General features: G+C 47.8%; 1 protein-coding gene across 3 annotated transcripts in view; it reads left to right on the top strand.

Annotated features, from left to right (window-relative positions):
• The window catches only part of MRPL14 (mitochondrial ribosomal protein L14), an 11,882-nt gene extending 1,636 nt beyond the window's left edge, over window positions 1-10,246 (top strand). For 2 of the 3 annotated variants that reach the window (XM_067752816.1, XM_067752815.1), the window contains exons 2-3: window positions 7,298-7,389; window positions 9,761-10,246. In XM_067752816.1, coding sequence (XP_067608917.1) covers window positions 7,319-7,389; window positions 9,761-10,127 — 438 coding nt within the window. In that variant the 5' untranslated portion in view covers window positions 7,298-7,318 and the 3' untranslated portion in view covers window positions 10,128-10,246. Of the gene's footprint in view, window positions 1-2,714; window positions 2,786-7,297; window positions 7,390-9,760 lie in introns of all 3 variants that reach the window. The other variant, XM_067752814.1, reaches the window with a different exon arrangement.
• The last annotated feature ends 6,382 nt before the right edge of the window (window positions 10,247-16,628 follow it).

Raw genomic sequence — 16,628 nt, forward strand, 5'->3', positions numbered from 1 at the left:
TTTTGCCCTTAGAGCTTCTTGGATGTGTATTTTCTATGGAACTTTTTACACGTTGTATTGATTTTCTGGTTGAAAATCTGGTGTGATCTATTGCCAAGTAGCCCTTGTAATGGACACGTGGAAAATGGAAACGGGAGTCCGGAGTTACCTGGGTTTGGGACCCCTGAGGATCTTTGTAATAATGCAGTTAGGTGTGTTAACATGTGGTGGGTTCCAGATCTATTTCTGCCTGGGCCTAATTAGGGTCACCACATACTAACAGACAGAAGAGGAAACATTTCAAAAAGACCGAAATGAGACCTGAATGAAGTACACTGTGGAATCCATGAAGGAACAATGGCCAGAATGTTTTATTAGTGCCCCTGAATATGAAGGGTAAAAACCTTCCCTGGAGTCCGTTTTTTTAGGTGCTCTGTTGAGCACTGAACATAATTATTTAGACTCTCCTCATCATCTAGAATCTTCCATGATGCAAGAGTCCTTTGAAGCCTGTCTTACCCCACTCCCGTCTTGGGGGATTATGACACCTGGACCCACGTAAGATGGCTTTTCCTGTTGTTTTCGTTACTTGGATAGTTTTTATGGCCATGTGGGAACTTGGGAGGGTCTCAAAAATCAGGTTACAATTGATCCTTTTTCAGAGGCCAGTGGGTTGTTCTGGTTCACCCTGGGGTGATTTTACATGTGTATTAACAATGACAGCCAGCTTGCAGGAGAGGGCTATGATTCAGATCCCAGAAATGTTGTTCTGGGTCAGGTAATACGCTCTCTTATTAAGAAAAGTGCCAGGTAGCTTATTATTCACCAGGGAAACACAACTCAGAGTGAGAAAGTCTCCTTGTCGAAAACTTAAAAAAAAAAAAATCATCTATGTCTTTAGAAAAGAGGGAGTGCTTTTCCTAGTCTACTTTAAGCTGAAAAACACTTTCAGGACTGAGTGATCTTAAAGAGACACCCATAGTGCTGCCCTGAGAATCAGGGAGTGAGACTGTTCTCCCTGGTCAGAATCTGGGAAACAAACTGTTTATGCTGCAGACCTGGGTCCTACTGGTTAATTCAGAGAGGGGTTCTCCCACTTGAAAAACCATCCCTTACGTGAGTGAAGCTAAAACACGTTCATTTCTTTGCCTCTTTGCTCTTACCAATGACCCTTGCTTGACAGAGTCACTGAGGCCTGGAGTAGTGGATTCCAAGGAAACAGACTTGGCAGGAGAGGAGGGGAGGGGGGGTGGAGGAGACACCCTTTCTTTGGGCCTTTCATCCCACCCCCATCCCCCTGCCTGCCCACCTGACATCTCTATAAACCTGGCTCCTTGCCACTGGCTTGGTAGAGGTACTAATAGGAAAGAAATATGTACGTGATTAAGTAGAATTTACCTTTGCCTTGTGCAGTTTTTCTGAGTTAGACCATACCAAGAATGTTATAAACTTATTTCTGGAACTATAGGTGTTTGCACACCTGTGAGGTGGGGATGGCAGGGGAGCAAAGCTAGAAATAGGTAAGATCTACACATTGAAAACCAACTGGAATAATGGACAACTGTCAGATATTTTTAAGAACCACGATTTTAAATCTGTAACAAGGTGGAGCAAACAAATATACAGGTAAATAAACACGTATAGTTAACCAACAGATAGAGACAAGAACCCTGGAAACGTTTTTTTCTTTGTGAACCAGATTGAGAACTGGGGTCCTCACGGGTCGCCATGGTAGAAACAGCCCATGGTGCTAATGAGGGATTGCTATTGCTTCTTGATAGTAACGCTGTGAAAACTCACACCTTTGCAAATGTATCAGAATCAACTTCAGCGTTGGTCCCAGGCTGTGCTGTTTGTGGTGCAGGTGTCTATTGAAAAGACAGCTTTTTAATTCCTGAGTTTTAAAAGATTATGTGGCAGCTTTAAGAGAGGAGAAAGAATACTTGCACTGTGTGGGGTGTTTTTGTTTCTGTGAAGTCTATTAGTGGTTAAAGAAGCACCTTAGCTGGGCAAGTATTGTGTAGGGTGTAGTAGAAACAGCCTTCTACCCTTCTTCCCTTCCTAGGACAAGCCGACAAGTCGCTTAGCAATTCTGACTTAATTTCTCCACCTGCGAAATGGCACTTACTCTATTGAACCTTCAGAACTGTTCAAAATCCTTAGGAATCAACCCTCCCCAAACTGTTGCTCTTTGTTATTTATCTTTCTGTTTCCACTGGGTGCTCAAGAATGAAATCAACCAAGAAAGTGATCTGTGTGAAAGTACTTTGAGAAGTGTAACATGTATACTTATGTGAGGTTAAAAAAACTCCCAAAAGATGTGTTTTTTTAAAAAAAAAAACCAAAAAACAATTCACAAAACTTCCTGAAAGAGAATCCTTCCGGGACAAATCAGTAATGAGTATTTAAGCACCAAACACGAGTACTTTTTGGTCCAGAATGATTGGGGCGAAACCTGCAGGAGATGGGAAGGGCTGTCAGCATGACAGGGCAGAGGGTCCAGGGAGTTCCCTTTTGTTTTTTGTTTCCTCGAAGCTGCCAGGCCTCTGCTTTTTCCTGCTTTAATTAGGGACATTTATATCCTTACACTAGGCAGAGTTTGTCCGTTTTGTGGCTGGGCTTTGCACTTGATTTCTCCTAGTGTTTCTTTTCACTTCTGTCACTTACTAACAGAATCTCCTTTAAACACTCTTTTGCAGTTGGGCTGAACTTTTTGTTTTGTCTCTTTTCTTTAGAGCCTGTTTCTCTTGAAAGGCCTTTAAAATTTATGAAACGTGCCAGGCACCTAAAAATGGAAACTGTTCAGGTAGAGACAATGTATAAATATATGTGGATCTGTGATACTAAGTACAACATTTTGCTGATTCCTAAAGTTCAAGTAATGGTACTTTCTAAGTTTTCACAAAGCATCAGGCTCTTTCTGTCTGCTTTTCTAGTTCAGTCTCTATGTATTACAATTAGCTAAAAATGAGCTCTCAGTGTCTAGGAAGCTCCCCCAAGTTACTGGGAGCCTGGGTGAAGGGCACAAGAAAGACCACCAACCCACCAATATGGAGCCTCTCTGGAGCTGGAGGATGAATTGCAATTGCAGATAAATTTTATACATTTAACAGATACTCACTGAGCTCCATTTGTGTGCCAGGCACTGTTCTAGGTCCTGAGCATGTAGCGCTGGACGGGACAGGCACGGTCCCTGCTCTCACGGAGCAATGTTCTTCCATCACCTATAAGGTGATGCCAAGTGAAAAACTCACCTGTGTGTCCCTAAAATCTACAGTCCTCCCTGGCCTCCAGAACTGAAGGGAGATCTTAAAGTTAAACTAAGATTTGAAGTAAGCACGGCTCTTGGATTGTATTAAGTAATTTCTCTCCCTCTCCCTCTCTCACTGTCTCTTGCCTTCCTTCTCTTGCCCTCCCCATCCCCCCACCCCCAGAGGTTATTATTCACACTCTAAACCTGGATGGCAGTACTAGTGCTGACCAGGAAGTGGCATGAACAGCCATCTCTGGCGCTGGAGTCTTCCGAATACCTGGCCTCCTCAGAGTGAGAGGCGAGGAGGAAATATCATTGGAGTTAGCTTCCTGTGCAAACACAGGACTCAGAATAACATTGCTTGTGAGACAAAGCACTCTATACAGACTGATTTGAAGTGAATCAGGGCCTATGTCTACAGGATGGATTTATCCTAGGAAATAACATCAAGGTCAGTCAGTTGCTTTGAAATAAATTGTAGCCCTCATTACTCTTACCTGATCTGAGCCAGTTGTTTAGTGGTGTGATGGTGTTTTTTCACAGTGGGCAGCGTAAGCACCAGACCGAGGAGATGATTCCAGGGGCCTGTAGACATAGCATGAGCTAATCCTCTCATGACCAGCACCATGGTTCTCCTAAAGCATGTTTGCATGTGATGTGCTGGTTCCCGATATACGGATGAGATCTCTACAGTGTCTGGATTTCCCTGTGTCGAGCCGTGGGTGGGGGAATCTGTCTTTCTGTTGGCTACCTCATTTATTTTATTCAACAAGTATTTATTGTACTCCCGCTCTGTCAGGACCTGCTGGGATCTTTTGCAGGGGTGACAGTGGAGGGGACCACAGATTCTTTTTGTATACAAATATACAAGTATATTTGCTTCTTTTATGCATTCAAGTTCATAGGAATGCTTACTGCTGTCCATTTGATGTCTTTAAGTCCTTTGGGTCTAGAGGTCACTATCAGATCCACCAAAGAGCTAGTGAAAAGTCTTTGAATTTGGTCTTTTCTTGTGAAAATGGAGGTGCTCCCTGCAGCCATGAATGTATTACGTTTGCGTTTGAGGGTAGTACAGGTAATCCGGAGTCTGTGATTCCTGAGTTCCTATAGTGAGTTCAGATGCCACGTTGTCAAGATCTCTGTGGTTTCTGTGGATATTGAGTAGCAAGAACTAGAATGTTAAGGATTATCAGCCTCATCTCCAGAAATAAGAAAATAAAATAGAAATCCAGAGTTATTCCGTGTCTGAGTTTGGATAGTGAACATTGGCACAGTGAGAGTTCCTTTGGCACAGGACGCCCAGATGTCCTTGGTGTGCAGGAGGGGTGACAGCAGATGCTGTAGCCTTACACAGAGCTGCTCGCAGGAGGTGTGTTTGGGGCCAGGGCAGTTTGGTTGGGCAGAGATGGACCCAGGTTGTGGTGGTGGCTTCTCAGCAAGGCAGAGAGAGGGGGCCTGGGTGTGGTCTGTGCACAGGCTGGCCTGTAGATTTTAGGGAGGTGCCTTGAATGGTGGGGTTTGTTATGCCCAAGTTGGGAAAGTGCTGGGAAGCCTCCAGGCACTTCTGCATTTCTTGGACTCACATAAAGGCTCTGGAGGAAGCGATGCAGCGTGGAGAGGCTGGATGTTGCAATTCTCAGGAGAAGGAATGTGGGTGGCGCTGGACTAACCTTGAGGGTTCTTTGGAGGAGCCTCTTTTCTCCCAGGGAGTGAGAGTAGGGGCCCGCCAGCATCAGATGGGAAGGCTTGGCTGCGATTGGACGTAACTGCAGCCTGGACCAGAAGGACTGCTTTTCAGAGCTACTTTTTTTATTCCGTTTTTTTAAAGCCAATTTTCCATTATTGCTCAGAGTGTGGAGCTCTTCTTGCCACCTACACTTCAAATTGTATTCAAAACCTAAATTGGATGAAAGTGAATGACTTTCACTTGGTGTTTGTCTACATTTCAGTTGATTCAGCAAGCACTGAGTTAGGTCTGAGTAAAATGTTCATGTGACATCAGTATTCTTGATGGAACAAGGATGATCTAACAGTTGGAAAAATATTAATATTTAAGTTAAAGTTACCATGTTAACTGTGCTGATTCAGAGGGTGGGTTCAGGAAGCCGACTTCTGGGGTTCAGATTTCAGCTTTGTCACTCCTAGCTGTGCGACTTGGGCAGATTATCTAACCTCTCTGGGCCTCATTTCCTCCTGTATAAAATGGGGCTAATAATAGTGTCCATTTCGTAGTTTTTGTGAGGCTTAAATGAGACGATAATGTAAAGCACTTAGACACATTATAACTAGTCGATACATTTTCATAAAGAAAGAAAGCAGAAAAAGACCAGGTGACCCTCAAAGCTGCTTCTCACCCTGAGTTCCTGTGTGAAGTGGGCTTTTTACGGCAGAGTGAGGCCGTAGGGTGTGGAGGGAAGACCCTGGGACATAAGCTGAGTCCACTTCTGGTTCTGCTTCTGCCCTGGGCTAGTTACGGGGCTTTATGCAAGTCCCTTCCTCTCTCTGTATCTCAGTTTCCTGATCTTCGAAACGGGACGTGATGTGATGACGATGATGATGGAGAGGGCTAATAGGTATTGAGGGTGTATTGAGTGCGGGCGTCATGCTTTGTGCTTTGCGTGGCTTACCTCAGGACCGTCTTGTGAATAGGTGTTACAGGTGGGGAAACCCCATGTTACAGATGGGGAAACCGAAGCTCATAGCTCCTTCTCCAGGGCTACCAGGCTGTGAGGGTAAAGCTGGCCTCATCTGATAGTCTTTGATTCTGTGTGTCAGATGTTAGTAGTTCTGTAAGTAGGCCGCCTTCTTTTGCATACGTTTCTGATCATATTTACATTTTGGCCAACGCTTCCTGGGTTGTCTTAAGGAAAACACTGGCGAATAAGTTTGAGGTTTGAGGCTAAATTGTAGTTAATAAGCATTTCTGGAGTGTTTAGGTATTTCTGTGAAAGTAAATAGTGAGTTTTCCCCCACCATTATTAAATAAACTCTTATCTAAGGTGCTTTGAACTTATGCAAGGCAAAGCTGTGTGTAAATACTACAGTGGTAGAGGCTTTCTCAGCAGAGCTCTTGAATGAGGCCCTCTGTAGCCAAACATGTGGGTGGAAAACAGGCATGTCTTGCAGCTGGAATTCCCAGCTGGCTGTAGGTTGTTCTTAAATATTCCCCTCACTGGTGCCCAGGTGTTTCAGGAACCTGGGGATGGCCATATAGGTTGGTGCTAGGGAGCACAGGGTTGAGGTTCTGCGAGCTGCAGTCACCAGTGTTGGGTTGGCGTTTGCTCTTTTGTCTCCAGCTTGCTCTCCCAAAGCCCACTTTCAGCTGCAGTGTAGGGTAGGTAGTTTTTCTTTCTTTTTTTTTTTTAATTGGGGTATAGTTGCTTTATAATATTGTGTTAGTTTCTGCTGTACAGCGAGTAGGTAGTTGTTCTGTGTTACGTTGTCAGTTGGGAGACCGACCCAAATAGAGGCCTTGGTCAGTGACTTGGCAAGGGCATCCTTTGGCACTCCTTTGCTAACCTTGAGCTGTCCAGGTGTTCTGGCTTTTACATTTGGGGGAAAGGTGATGTGGTGACAGACAACGTGGGCAGCTGCTCAGGTAATCTACTTTCCTCCAGGGAGTAAAAGTTCTGGTTTCAGGAGGCACACGAGTGTCAACAAGGGGCCAGTGTGCAGGTTTTCCTCTGTGGAGGATGTGGGAAGTGCTTCCTGCCTGGGTGTGTCCCAGAGGACTCGTGCTGTGGAGGTGATATAATTATGAAGGCATTCTCTGTGCTGTTGTGTAACCTACAGCGAGAACTGTGGTGGGCCATTCCAGCTCTCTGACCCCAGTTAGAATATGAATCAGCAAAATTGCAGCTGGAGTTCCATCTAATCATCTGCGTATCTTTTAACCACTAAGATTTATATTTAGTGACTAATGATCTTTTGCTCAAAGTGCCATCTCCCACACAAGTCCCCAAAAGTCTTAAAAAAAACAAACAAACACCAAACACCAAAAACTACTGGCTCTGAGTGTGGACATTGACTTAGAAATAAATCCTTTTCCCCCCTTTTTCCCTGCAGGATTTGCCATCTTGGGATCCCATGGCTTTCTTTACTGGGCTCTGGGGCCCCTTCGCCCACGTGAGCAGAGCACTGAGCCAACGCTGTTTCAGGTAACTTTTCCTATTAAGTTCTTAAAGCTGTGTCTTTGAGTAAGCCTCCTGTCAGGGTGGGGTATTGGTGACTAGAGTGGGAGTGGAAACTCAGGGAGGTGGGCTTGGGGTCAGGGAAATCCAAAGGCATAGGTGGAACTGGGGTTTGGTCAGGCCAGGTGAGGGGGATAGGTAAGGAGGCGATATTGCTGTTGAGGACGGGATTGGGAATGGATATAGAGAATGATGAAACCTCCATCCTTGCCAGACTCTTGTAGTGAATCTGATGTCTCTCAACCCTGTCATTCCTCCAGTGCATTAAAACCTTCTCTTTTAAGAAAATGTATATATGTACATTTTATATACACTTTGTATATACACACACACATATATACACATATATATTCTCTATATATACACATATGTGTATATATAAATATATACTCTATATACATATATATGTATATATACATATATATACTCTATATGCATATATATACATTTTATATATATCTAAAGTATATATATACTTTAGATATATATGAGTATATATACTCATTCTTAGTCACATTGCTATACACCTGAAACTAACAGAACATTGTAAATCAACTATAATATTTCATTTTTAAAAAAACATATAAATAAAAGAGGGGAAAAACCCTTCTCTCTTAAAAATGGAATATATATATATATATTTTTTTTTTAAATCACATACTTATTACCATAAACTCAAGCATGATGGAAGTTTGACAACCTCTCCCCTCCCCATTTAGATGCTAAGTCAGGGCGGAGAGCACAGGTTTCATTCCTGTTGGCAAACATGCCTTTTGGCCCTGTTCATGCACTCGTTCCGCAAGTGTTTACTGAGCCCTGTGCCCAGGGTTGGTCATAGAGAGATGAATAAGAATTGCTTCCTGCCCTGGAAGAGTTCTCACAGTTGGCCATGGGAGCAAAGTTGGAAACAAATAACTCTAAGAAAATGTGACCAGTATAATAATAGAGGCTTGTACAGTTCTTTGGAAGGCCCGAGGCAGGGGCTGCTAACGGAGGAGGAGGAGGAAAATAGGAGGATAGCAGCTGCCTTCCCAGAAGGCACATGGGGGCAGGTCCTGTCCAGGCCCCCAGGGAGGGCCAAGAGGCCAGGCACACTTGGAGAGCTCCAGGGATTCCCGGCCATCGGGGCTCAGAGTGAATTTGTGAGTGGCAGGATAGAGGACCTCAGAAGGCAGGTACATAGAGGCCAGGTTGTTGACAGTGTATACAGTGGGGGAACCACTGACCAGTCCTGAGCAGGGGAGTGACCTGCATTTTATATTTTAAAAAGAGCTCCTGGTTGGCAGAGTGAGGTGCGCAGGGAGCTGGTTAGGACACTAACGGAATAGTCTTGGTGTAAGAGAGTGAGCTGCTGGATGAAGGAGGTGTCGACGGGGGTGGAGGGAGAGGACAGAGGTGTTTAGGAGTGGTGTCAGTAGAACGGGGTAGCCAGTGGATGGTGATGGAGAGAGGTTTATGGCTCAGGAGCTGAATTTTCTGGAGAAGCCATCATCTAGGCAGGAAACACAGCAGTGGGAGGAGGTTTGCAGGGGGAGGCGATGAAGTCACTGTAGGACCTACTGAGTTGCAGCATCTGTAGGACACGTGAGGAGTTGGAGTGGAAATATAGGACCGAAGGATAGGAGAGAAGTGGGGCTGGAGATGGAATTTACTAGCTGGAAACAATGGGGATAGAGAACCTTGCCCAGGGTAGGCATGTGGAATGAGAGAAGAGGACGCCGGGTCACCCGGGAGAACACCAGCACTAGGGTCCTAGTGGCAGCAAACTAGAATTCCCACTGTCATCAGATGGCTTAATAATAGCTTATTTGCCTTTAATAGGTACGCTTTATAGTGGGGAAAAATACATTAAAACAAAAGATTGTTACCTTGACTTATTTTCCATTTCTGCTATGTTGTGTCAAAGGACTCCCTTAGCAGACACACTCACTTGTACCTTCTGGTTCTCAGCAACATGTAGATGGGACATTTGGTAATCAGCGTATTCTGGGGGAGCACGTTTTGCAGGCTAGGCAGTGGGCGAGGCCTGGCCCATAAGGTATTCCCTTAATCCTCAGAGGCCTTTTGGAAACCGAAGGCTTTAAATTAAGTCTGCCATGCAGTTTGTTGTAACAGAATATCAGGTCCTCTTTAAAACCCATCCAGATCGAGGTCCTGACCCGGCAGCGGAAGCCGTGAAGAACTGTGAGGGCACTGCCTTGGGCACAGAGAAGCCTTCCCAGGCACCACCTCTGTCAGGGCCCTGCTGATGTGCACGCTGCCAAGCCTGGTCTGGCAGAGGCCTCTGCGCCCTGACCAGCAGAGATGCAGACCTCAGACTCTTTTCCTCTTCCGCCAGCACCACTGGGAGCCTTGGTGCAATTCAGAAGATGACGCGGGTGCGTGTGGTGGACAACAGTGCCCTGGGAAACACCCCGTACCATCGCCCTCCTCGCTGCATCCACGTCTATAACAAGAACGGGGTGGGCAAAGTGGGCGACCGGATCCTGCTGGCCATCAAGGGGCAGAAGAAAAAGGCACTTATCGTGGGGCATCGTATGCCTGGTCCCAGGATGACCCCCAGGTTCGACTCTAACAACGTGGTCCTCATCGAGGACAACGGGAACCCTGTGGGGACCCGAATCAAGACACCCATCCCCAGCAGCCTACGCCAGAGGGAAGGCGAGTTTTCCAAGGTGCTGGCCATTGCCCAGAACTTTGTGTGAACAGAGCCCAGGCACCGGCTGCCTGGGGGCTCATGGATGGAGCCGTTCTGAGAGCGGTGCCTCTGCTGAGAGGGAGCCCGGGGCGCAGTGTGCTGTGAGAAAATAAATGTTTTCCTGTACGTTTCTTCCTGAGCTTTCTGGGTGTGGCCATGGGGTCAACGGTACTGAAACAGTTAAAAGGTGCCACGTGACGTGGTGGTCTTTGCCTGCAATAGCCTGTGAACTCACCCAGGATTATCAGGCTCTGGAAAACTGGGGTACACGCCAAATGCCAGTTTGTAGATATGCAATGGAATATCACTTTCTAGCCAGGCAAACTGTTTATTTGCCTTCCACAGTGTCATCTTCCTGTGTCAGAGGGCCGGAGGTGCTAAATGGGTATGAAGGTGACTGGGTTGCTGGGTTAGCGTGAATGGAGCCGGGGGACCGTTTCCTCCAGCACAGCGTGGCCTCCAGCCTCCGAGAGAACCTGCACCGTGATCCTTCCTCCACCATGGGGTGCCCTCTGCTAGGCACCGGCTGCTTCTCTGTGCCCAGAGCAGACAGCTTCCTGCCTTGACTCCTGGGGAAATGCACTAGCTCCGGTGTTTGCAGAGCACCAAATCGTGGGCCTGTGCAGGGGATTCAGTGACAGTTTACCTCCCATTTGTTTGTTGGTCTCCTTGGGGAGGTTCTGGGGCGCTCCCTTAGTTTCTTTAAATGGAATCTCATCAGCTCATTTCTAAAGTCACTCCTTTATTCATTCAAACTGTCCTGGGCACTTCTCATTAAACATTCCAGTGGCCTCTGAGAGGCAGAGTTGCATGATGATTAAGCACATGCTCTGTAGCCAGACCGCCTGGGTTCCAATCCTGACTCCACCACTTACACGTAATGCCTTTGGGCAGGTTATTTTGCTTCTTACACCTTCTGTTTCCTCACCTGTAAAATGGGTGCATGATAATGGTACATGCTTGATACGGTGGATGTAAGAAAATGAGTTCGTGCCTATGAGTACCTGGTGATAATAAGCACTTGATAGGCATCAGCTGTTCTCTGTCATCATTGCTCTGCAGCTGCCAGCGCTGGGAAAGAGAGGTGAGGATAAGTACATGTCCGTGCTCTCCTGGGCAGATTGACACAGATCACCTAATGACTCCAACACATGCAGATCCCCAAGTGTAACAAGTGCCTCCGATGGAGAGGTTAGACTTTTTCCATGGGACAGGAGGCGGCTTCCCTGAGAAAAGGTTGCATGGTCTGCCTTTTGAAGAATGAATAGGCATTGTGATAGAAGTCAGAATAGTGGCTACCTGCGGGGGTGGGGAAGAGCATAGACCACAAAGGTCACAAGGGAAACTTACGGGTGTTGGAAATGTTCTAAATCTAGATCTGGGTGGGAGTCACGTGAGTGTATACATCTAAATAATTATTGAGCTGTGTACTTCAGTGCACTGTACTTTACACCTTAGTAAAAATAAATGGACAGGCATTAGCTAGGTGATAGAGGAGGGGAAAGTGTTCCAGGCAGAGGGAAGAGCATATGCAAAAACCCTGTGGCAGAAGGGAATGGGGTGAGTCCCAGGGGCTCAAAGGAAAAGCCGATGTGGCTAGAGCAGGGCGAGCAGGAGGGATTGTGGTGTGGGATGGGGCTGGAGAGGGAGGGCCAGCCAAGCCTGGGAAGCCTTCCTTATCCTGAGGGCGTTGGGATGCTGTTGGAGGGTATTCAGCAAGGAGGGTCAGGGTGGTGGGAGGGGAGATACGGTTGGATTGACTGTGGAGTGGGGCTGAGGGAGTCCAGAGTGGACGAGTGTAGGCTTTGCATGATGATGACCTGCTGGCCTAGGGCGGTGGTGAAGGAGGGGAGCAGAAGCCTTTAGCGGGTGCAGTTGACTGGGCTTGGCAATGCGTTAGGGTGGTGGGGAAGGGCCAAGAATGTGTCTCAGGTGTCCAGCTTCCGCGCCTGGATGGTTGGTCTTGCAGAACACCGAGCTGGGTGCTCTGGGGGAGGCCCGAGGGTGGGGGAGGGTGAGTAGCTGAATGGCGTCTGAGTGGAGGCACCTCTGAGATGTCCGAGAGGTGTCAAGTAGGCAGCTGGATGTAAGTAATCTCTTAAATTGGAATAGCACTCAGTGTCTATTTTGAAAGCATTTGTGTGTACGTGCGCTCTTGGTGTTCCTCACGGTTTGGGGGCCACTGGTCCCGTGTTTTACATGAGGACACCGAGTTTCAGAGGTAACGTGATTTTTCTGCAACTAACATGATCAAGCTGGTCTCAAAGCCAGAGCCTGTGACTTCACCGCAGGGGTCTTCCCACAATGTCCGGGGGTCTTACTTTTGTGGTTGATGAGCCCTTGCCATCTTGAGCTGATTCTCACTAGCTGTGAGTCTAGAGGATAATAATCTGGTTTTCCCGAATTCAGTGGGTTCACTTGGAGCCTCACCAGCTCAGCCTTGACTGCTGGGAAGCGAAGGCTCTTCTTTTTCCGTCTTCCTGGTCGAGGTGTGCACCGCTCCCCAGGGCTGCTCTGATTAAAGGCTGATTCAAGGTCCCTCTGGGTATTTTAGGAGCTAGCAGCCCTCCTCACCGGGCCCTCTGGAAGGGCCGGCAGACTCTGGCTGACCTGCTCTGCTGCAGCAGCTGACGCTGGCCACGGAGGAGGAAGCGCCTGCACCGGGGCCTGCTTTGCCAGGGACGAGTGTCTCCCCAGCTGCAGCAGCTGCTACTCAGCAAGTTCTTAATTCCTCTGCTTTCTGGGCTGCTTCCCGAAGGCTGGGGGAGGAAGAGACCCCTGTCCTTAGGGAAAGGAAGGGCGGGATTGCCATTCTCAGCCTGGCATCACCTGCTCAGGGCATGGCCTTTGCTCTGACCAGGGCAGCTTGACCAAAGCTGCCCTCTAGCTTTGAAGGGCACTCGCTGTCTAGGGTCGGGCTCACTTCTTCCCCTGCCCTTAGTCAGCAGAACATGCGTCCATCCTTTCACGGGTCTACAGGGCACCAGCTGCCCTGCTCCAGCCCCGCTCCCGCCTCCCTCCTGTTGAGGTTTGCGGGAGTCTTTCAAATGACTGTCCTGCCATCCCCCCTCAGCTCAGGTCTGCCATGGGCTTAAACACTCTTCCCAAGGTGTTCTGTGCTGACCGCTGGAAGGCTGTGGTTTCCAGGGGCTGGGGGCCAGAGACCGCTCCCCGACCGTGACGCAGGCCCTGGCAGCACACAGCCCAGAATAGCCTCAGCTCTGCTGCTTTCCCAGCTGCCCTATCACTTTGCAAACTGGAATCTAATTTGCTGTCCACCCTCCCCGCCCCAGTCTCTCAGTCAGTACCACTTTCTTTGCTCATGAAATATTTATAATCACAGATTATGTTTCCCTATGAGTATAAACTTGCTTTTGTTTTTTTCCCTTCTATGCCCTTAAGACAAGTCAAAGAGCCTCATCTCTCTGGGTTCATAGACCTCATCCAAGTGTCTGCTGCAGCGGCCAGCTCCACCCACAGGTTGACTCCCTCTGCCGCCCCACTGCTGAAGAAACGTGGAAAGCTGTACATTGGGGGTTGTGGTTGGGAGACCTGGGTTCCAGTTGGGCCTGTGCTAACTAGCCATGTGACCCTGGGCGAATCACCGCCTGGGGAGCTGGGGAGCTCACCCCTTGGGGGCTTGGTGCCTCCACTGGTGGTCATGCCTCCAGGGTCACCAGGCATGGCTCTGACTGCACCCTTGCCCCAGCGACCTTGGAGGGTGTGCCCCTGGCTGCAGATGGGGACCTGGCCAAAGAATGCAGGGCTCACCCTGTCACCAGCAATACTCCTGGAAAAATAGCCAGAAGCCAACCACCTCCCGTCGGGGTGGCGAGGCTACAGCACTGCAGGCATAGCAGGCGGTTCCCTCCGGAAACCCTCAAGGCCAGCCCTGCTTTACTGAGGTGCCAGGTGGGGGCAGAAGGGAGGGGGTGCCCCCTGGTGGGCAGGATGCCCCAGAGGCCTGGCTCCTCCGGAATCAGAGTGAGGAGGAGGCCCCCGTGGGGCATGCTGGGCCTCACCTGGGCACAGCCTCCTTAGCTTCCCTGCTCCATCCTCCCATTGCCTTTCTTGGCTGCTTGTTCTCTCTTGTTCTTTCTCAGTTGCTGAGAATTCTTGTTTTTGACGAAAATTGCATGATATTGGAATCAAATACTTACCTGAAATTCAAATCTGTCCCAGCAGCTGCATTTCTTTCCTTCCCCTAGTCTTGTGATTCAATCTTTTAACAAAAAATTTCAGGATTTCATTTTATTCTTTCCCACCTGGAGGATGGATCACAGTTCAGTTCCCCTCAGTATTTTGGACACTTGCTGAATTGTTTTGCCAAATATTAGGTAATTTTCCAAATTAGGTGGACTTCCAAGGCTCAAAGTGAAAATGAGTTTGCTTCTCAGTTTTCAGCATCAAGCCAGTTTCATTATGATTTTTTAAAGCTAGTGGTTTCCAGCCAGATTTGGTGATAACCTGTTGTCACTTGCTTGATATCATGACAGGCTGTCTTGTAAGACATACCACAAGCTTTTTCTTTCTTTTTTTTGGCTGCGCTGGGTCTTCGTTGCTGCGCGTGGGCTTTCGCTAGTTGCGGTGAGCAGGGGCTACTCCTCGTTGCGGTGCACAGGCTTCTCATTGCGGTGGCTTCTCTTGTTGTGGAGCATGGGCTCTGGGCACGCGGGCTTCAGTAGTTGCAGCATGCGGGCCCCAGAGGGCGCGGGCTTCAGTAGTTGTGGCGCGTGGGCTCAGTAGTTGCGGTGTGTGGACTCTGGAGCGTGGGCTCAGTAGTTGTGGCACATGGGCTTAGTTGCCCCACGGCATGTGGGATCTTCCCGGACCAGGGATCGAACCGTGTCCCCTGCACTGGCAGGAGGATTTTTAACCACTGGACCACCAGGAAAGTCCGTGCTTTTTCTTTTTTTAAATGAAAATGAATTTAAACTTATTTTGAGAATTTCATAAGAACCCTTGAATAATTGGGATACCCCTGGATGTTATGAAACTGCTTGGCAGTTGATTTTAGGCCAAATATTTATATGACAAATAGATGCAGCTCTTGGGCAATTGAGACTGATGATCTGGTGTGGGATCAGAGCCATCCTGCCCTCTCCCTGCTCTGGGGTCCCTGGTGATTTGTACCACCTCCTAGGGCTGGAAGAGGAGAGAAAGAGAGACCTTCTCTCCCAGTGCTGGCCTTTTCAAGGGATGCCATGCCTGGCCTCCCATGGTTTCCCGGGCTGGGAGTGGGCAGTACTGACCCATCCCCATGGGCTAACCCAGTGCCCTTCCTGGCTGGCACAGAGCAGAGCTTTCGTTTGTTCATATACCTCACTGGCACTGTCCTTACCCAGTTACATTAGCTCATCGGTTTGCTGCTAGCTCTGGTTAAAGGTTCGCTAGCGAAGAAGAATGAAACCCTTGCTTCAAAAGAGATTTTAGAGTTGTCTGTGGATTTCGTTTCTCCAGGCTGGGTCCCTACAATAGACAGACGATTAAGAATGACTTACATGGTTCTCCATTTATTTGAACAGTGTTTGCTGCAGATCTGCTGTCCCATAGGCTTACCTTTGTAATTCATTAAATTGCTTTCTAGTAGGTAACTGCTTGCAGAGAGACAGTCCACCTATATATATTTTTTCTTTTGTAAAATAAAAAAAATTAATTTTAGTCTTACCCATTCCCTTTATTTATAAGATGTATTTATGGTTTTAAAAAGTCTGGTGCTGAAGCACTTAGGGAGTGAAGTGTCATGATATCTGCAAGAAATTACCAACTGATGCATCTAAATGAGGAGTATATGGAGATTATACTATTTTTTCAACTTTTCAAAGGTCTGACATTTTCAACATGTTAGTAATAAAAGTAATAAAAACGAATGACTGCTTTTTAAAAAATAAATTCTGGGAGGAGGAATCAAGATGGCAGAATAGAAGGATGTGGCTCTCACCTCCTCCCACAAAAAAAATTCTGATGATAAAACCAAACCTGTGTGTGAAACGTGTTTGCGTTGGCTGGGGCCCTGGCTGGCCCCCAGAGCTGTGGCTGTGCGCTGGCCGATGGGGACGGGACAGTTCAGGCAGCAGGAGCCAGGGCTGCCAAGTCCACTCACTGCTGCCCACGTACCAGCTTCTGACCTGGCCGTTCTCACCATCCTCCTCACTTCCGGGCCAGGGCTTGGGTTGTATTCTATAGGAACGTGGCTATATTATTTCTTTTAACTCTGTGTTCCCAGCACCTGGCACATAGTAGGTGTGCGGTAAATGTCAAACTAATAGATTTCCTCTGTTCAAGTCTGTGGTGCGCTTTTCAAGGTGAGGAGAACTTTGCGCTTCCTAAGTAACACTGTTAGTCGATGTGTACTTTGTTTTGGGGAAGGCATAGGGTACCTCTCTCGCCAAGGGCATGTCATAGCTAACCCACCTGTGGCTTGAGTTCATTTCAAAACAAAACTGGGGGTTTTTTCTCACCCACGTGGTTCGAACCTTTCACTATGACTGTGTAGACTTCGGGGTTG

Source organism: Pseudorca crassidens, chromosome 10, assembly GCF_039906515.1.
Source record: "Pseudorca crassidens isolate mPseCra1 chromosome 10, mPseCra1.hap1, whole genome shotgun sequence".
Taxonomy (NCBI): domain Eukaryota; kingdom Metazoa; phylum Chordata; class Mammalia; order Artiodactyla; family Delphinidae; genus Pseudorca; species Pseudorca crassidens.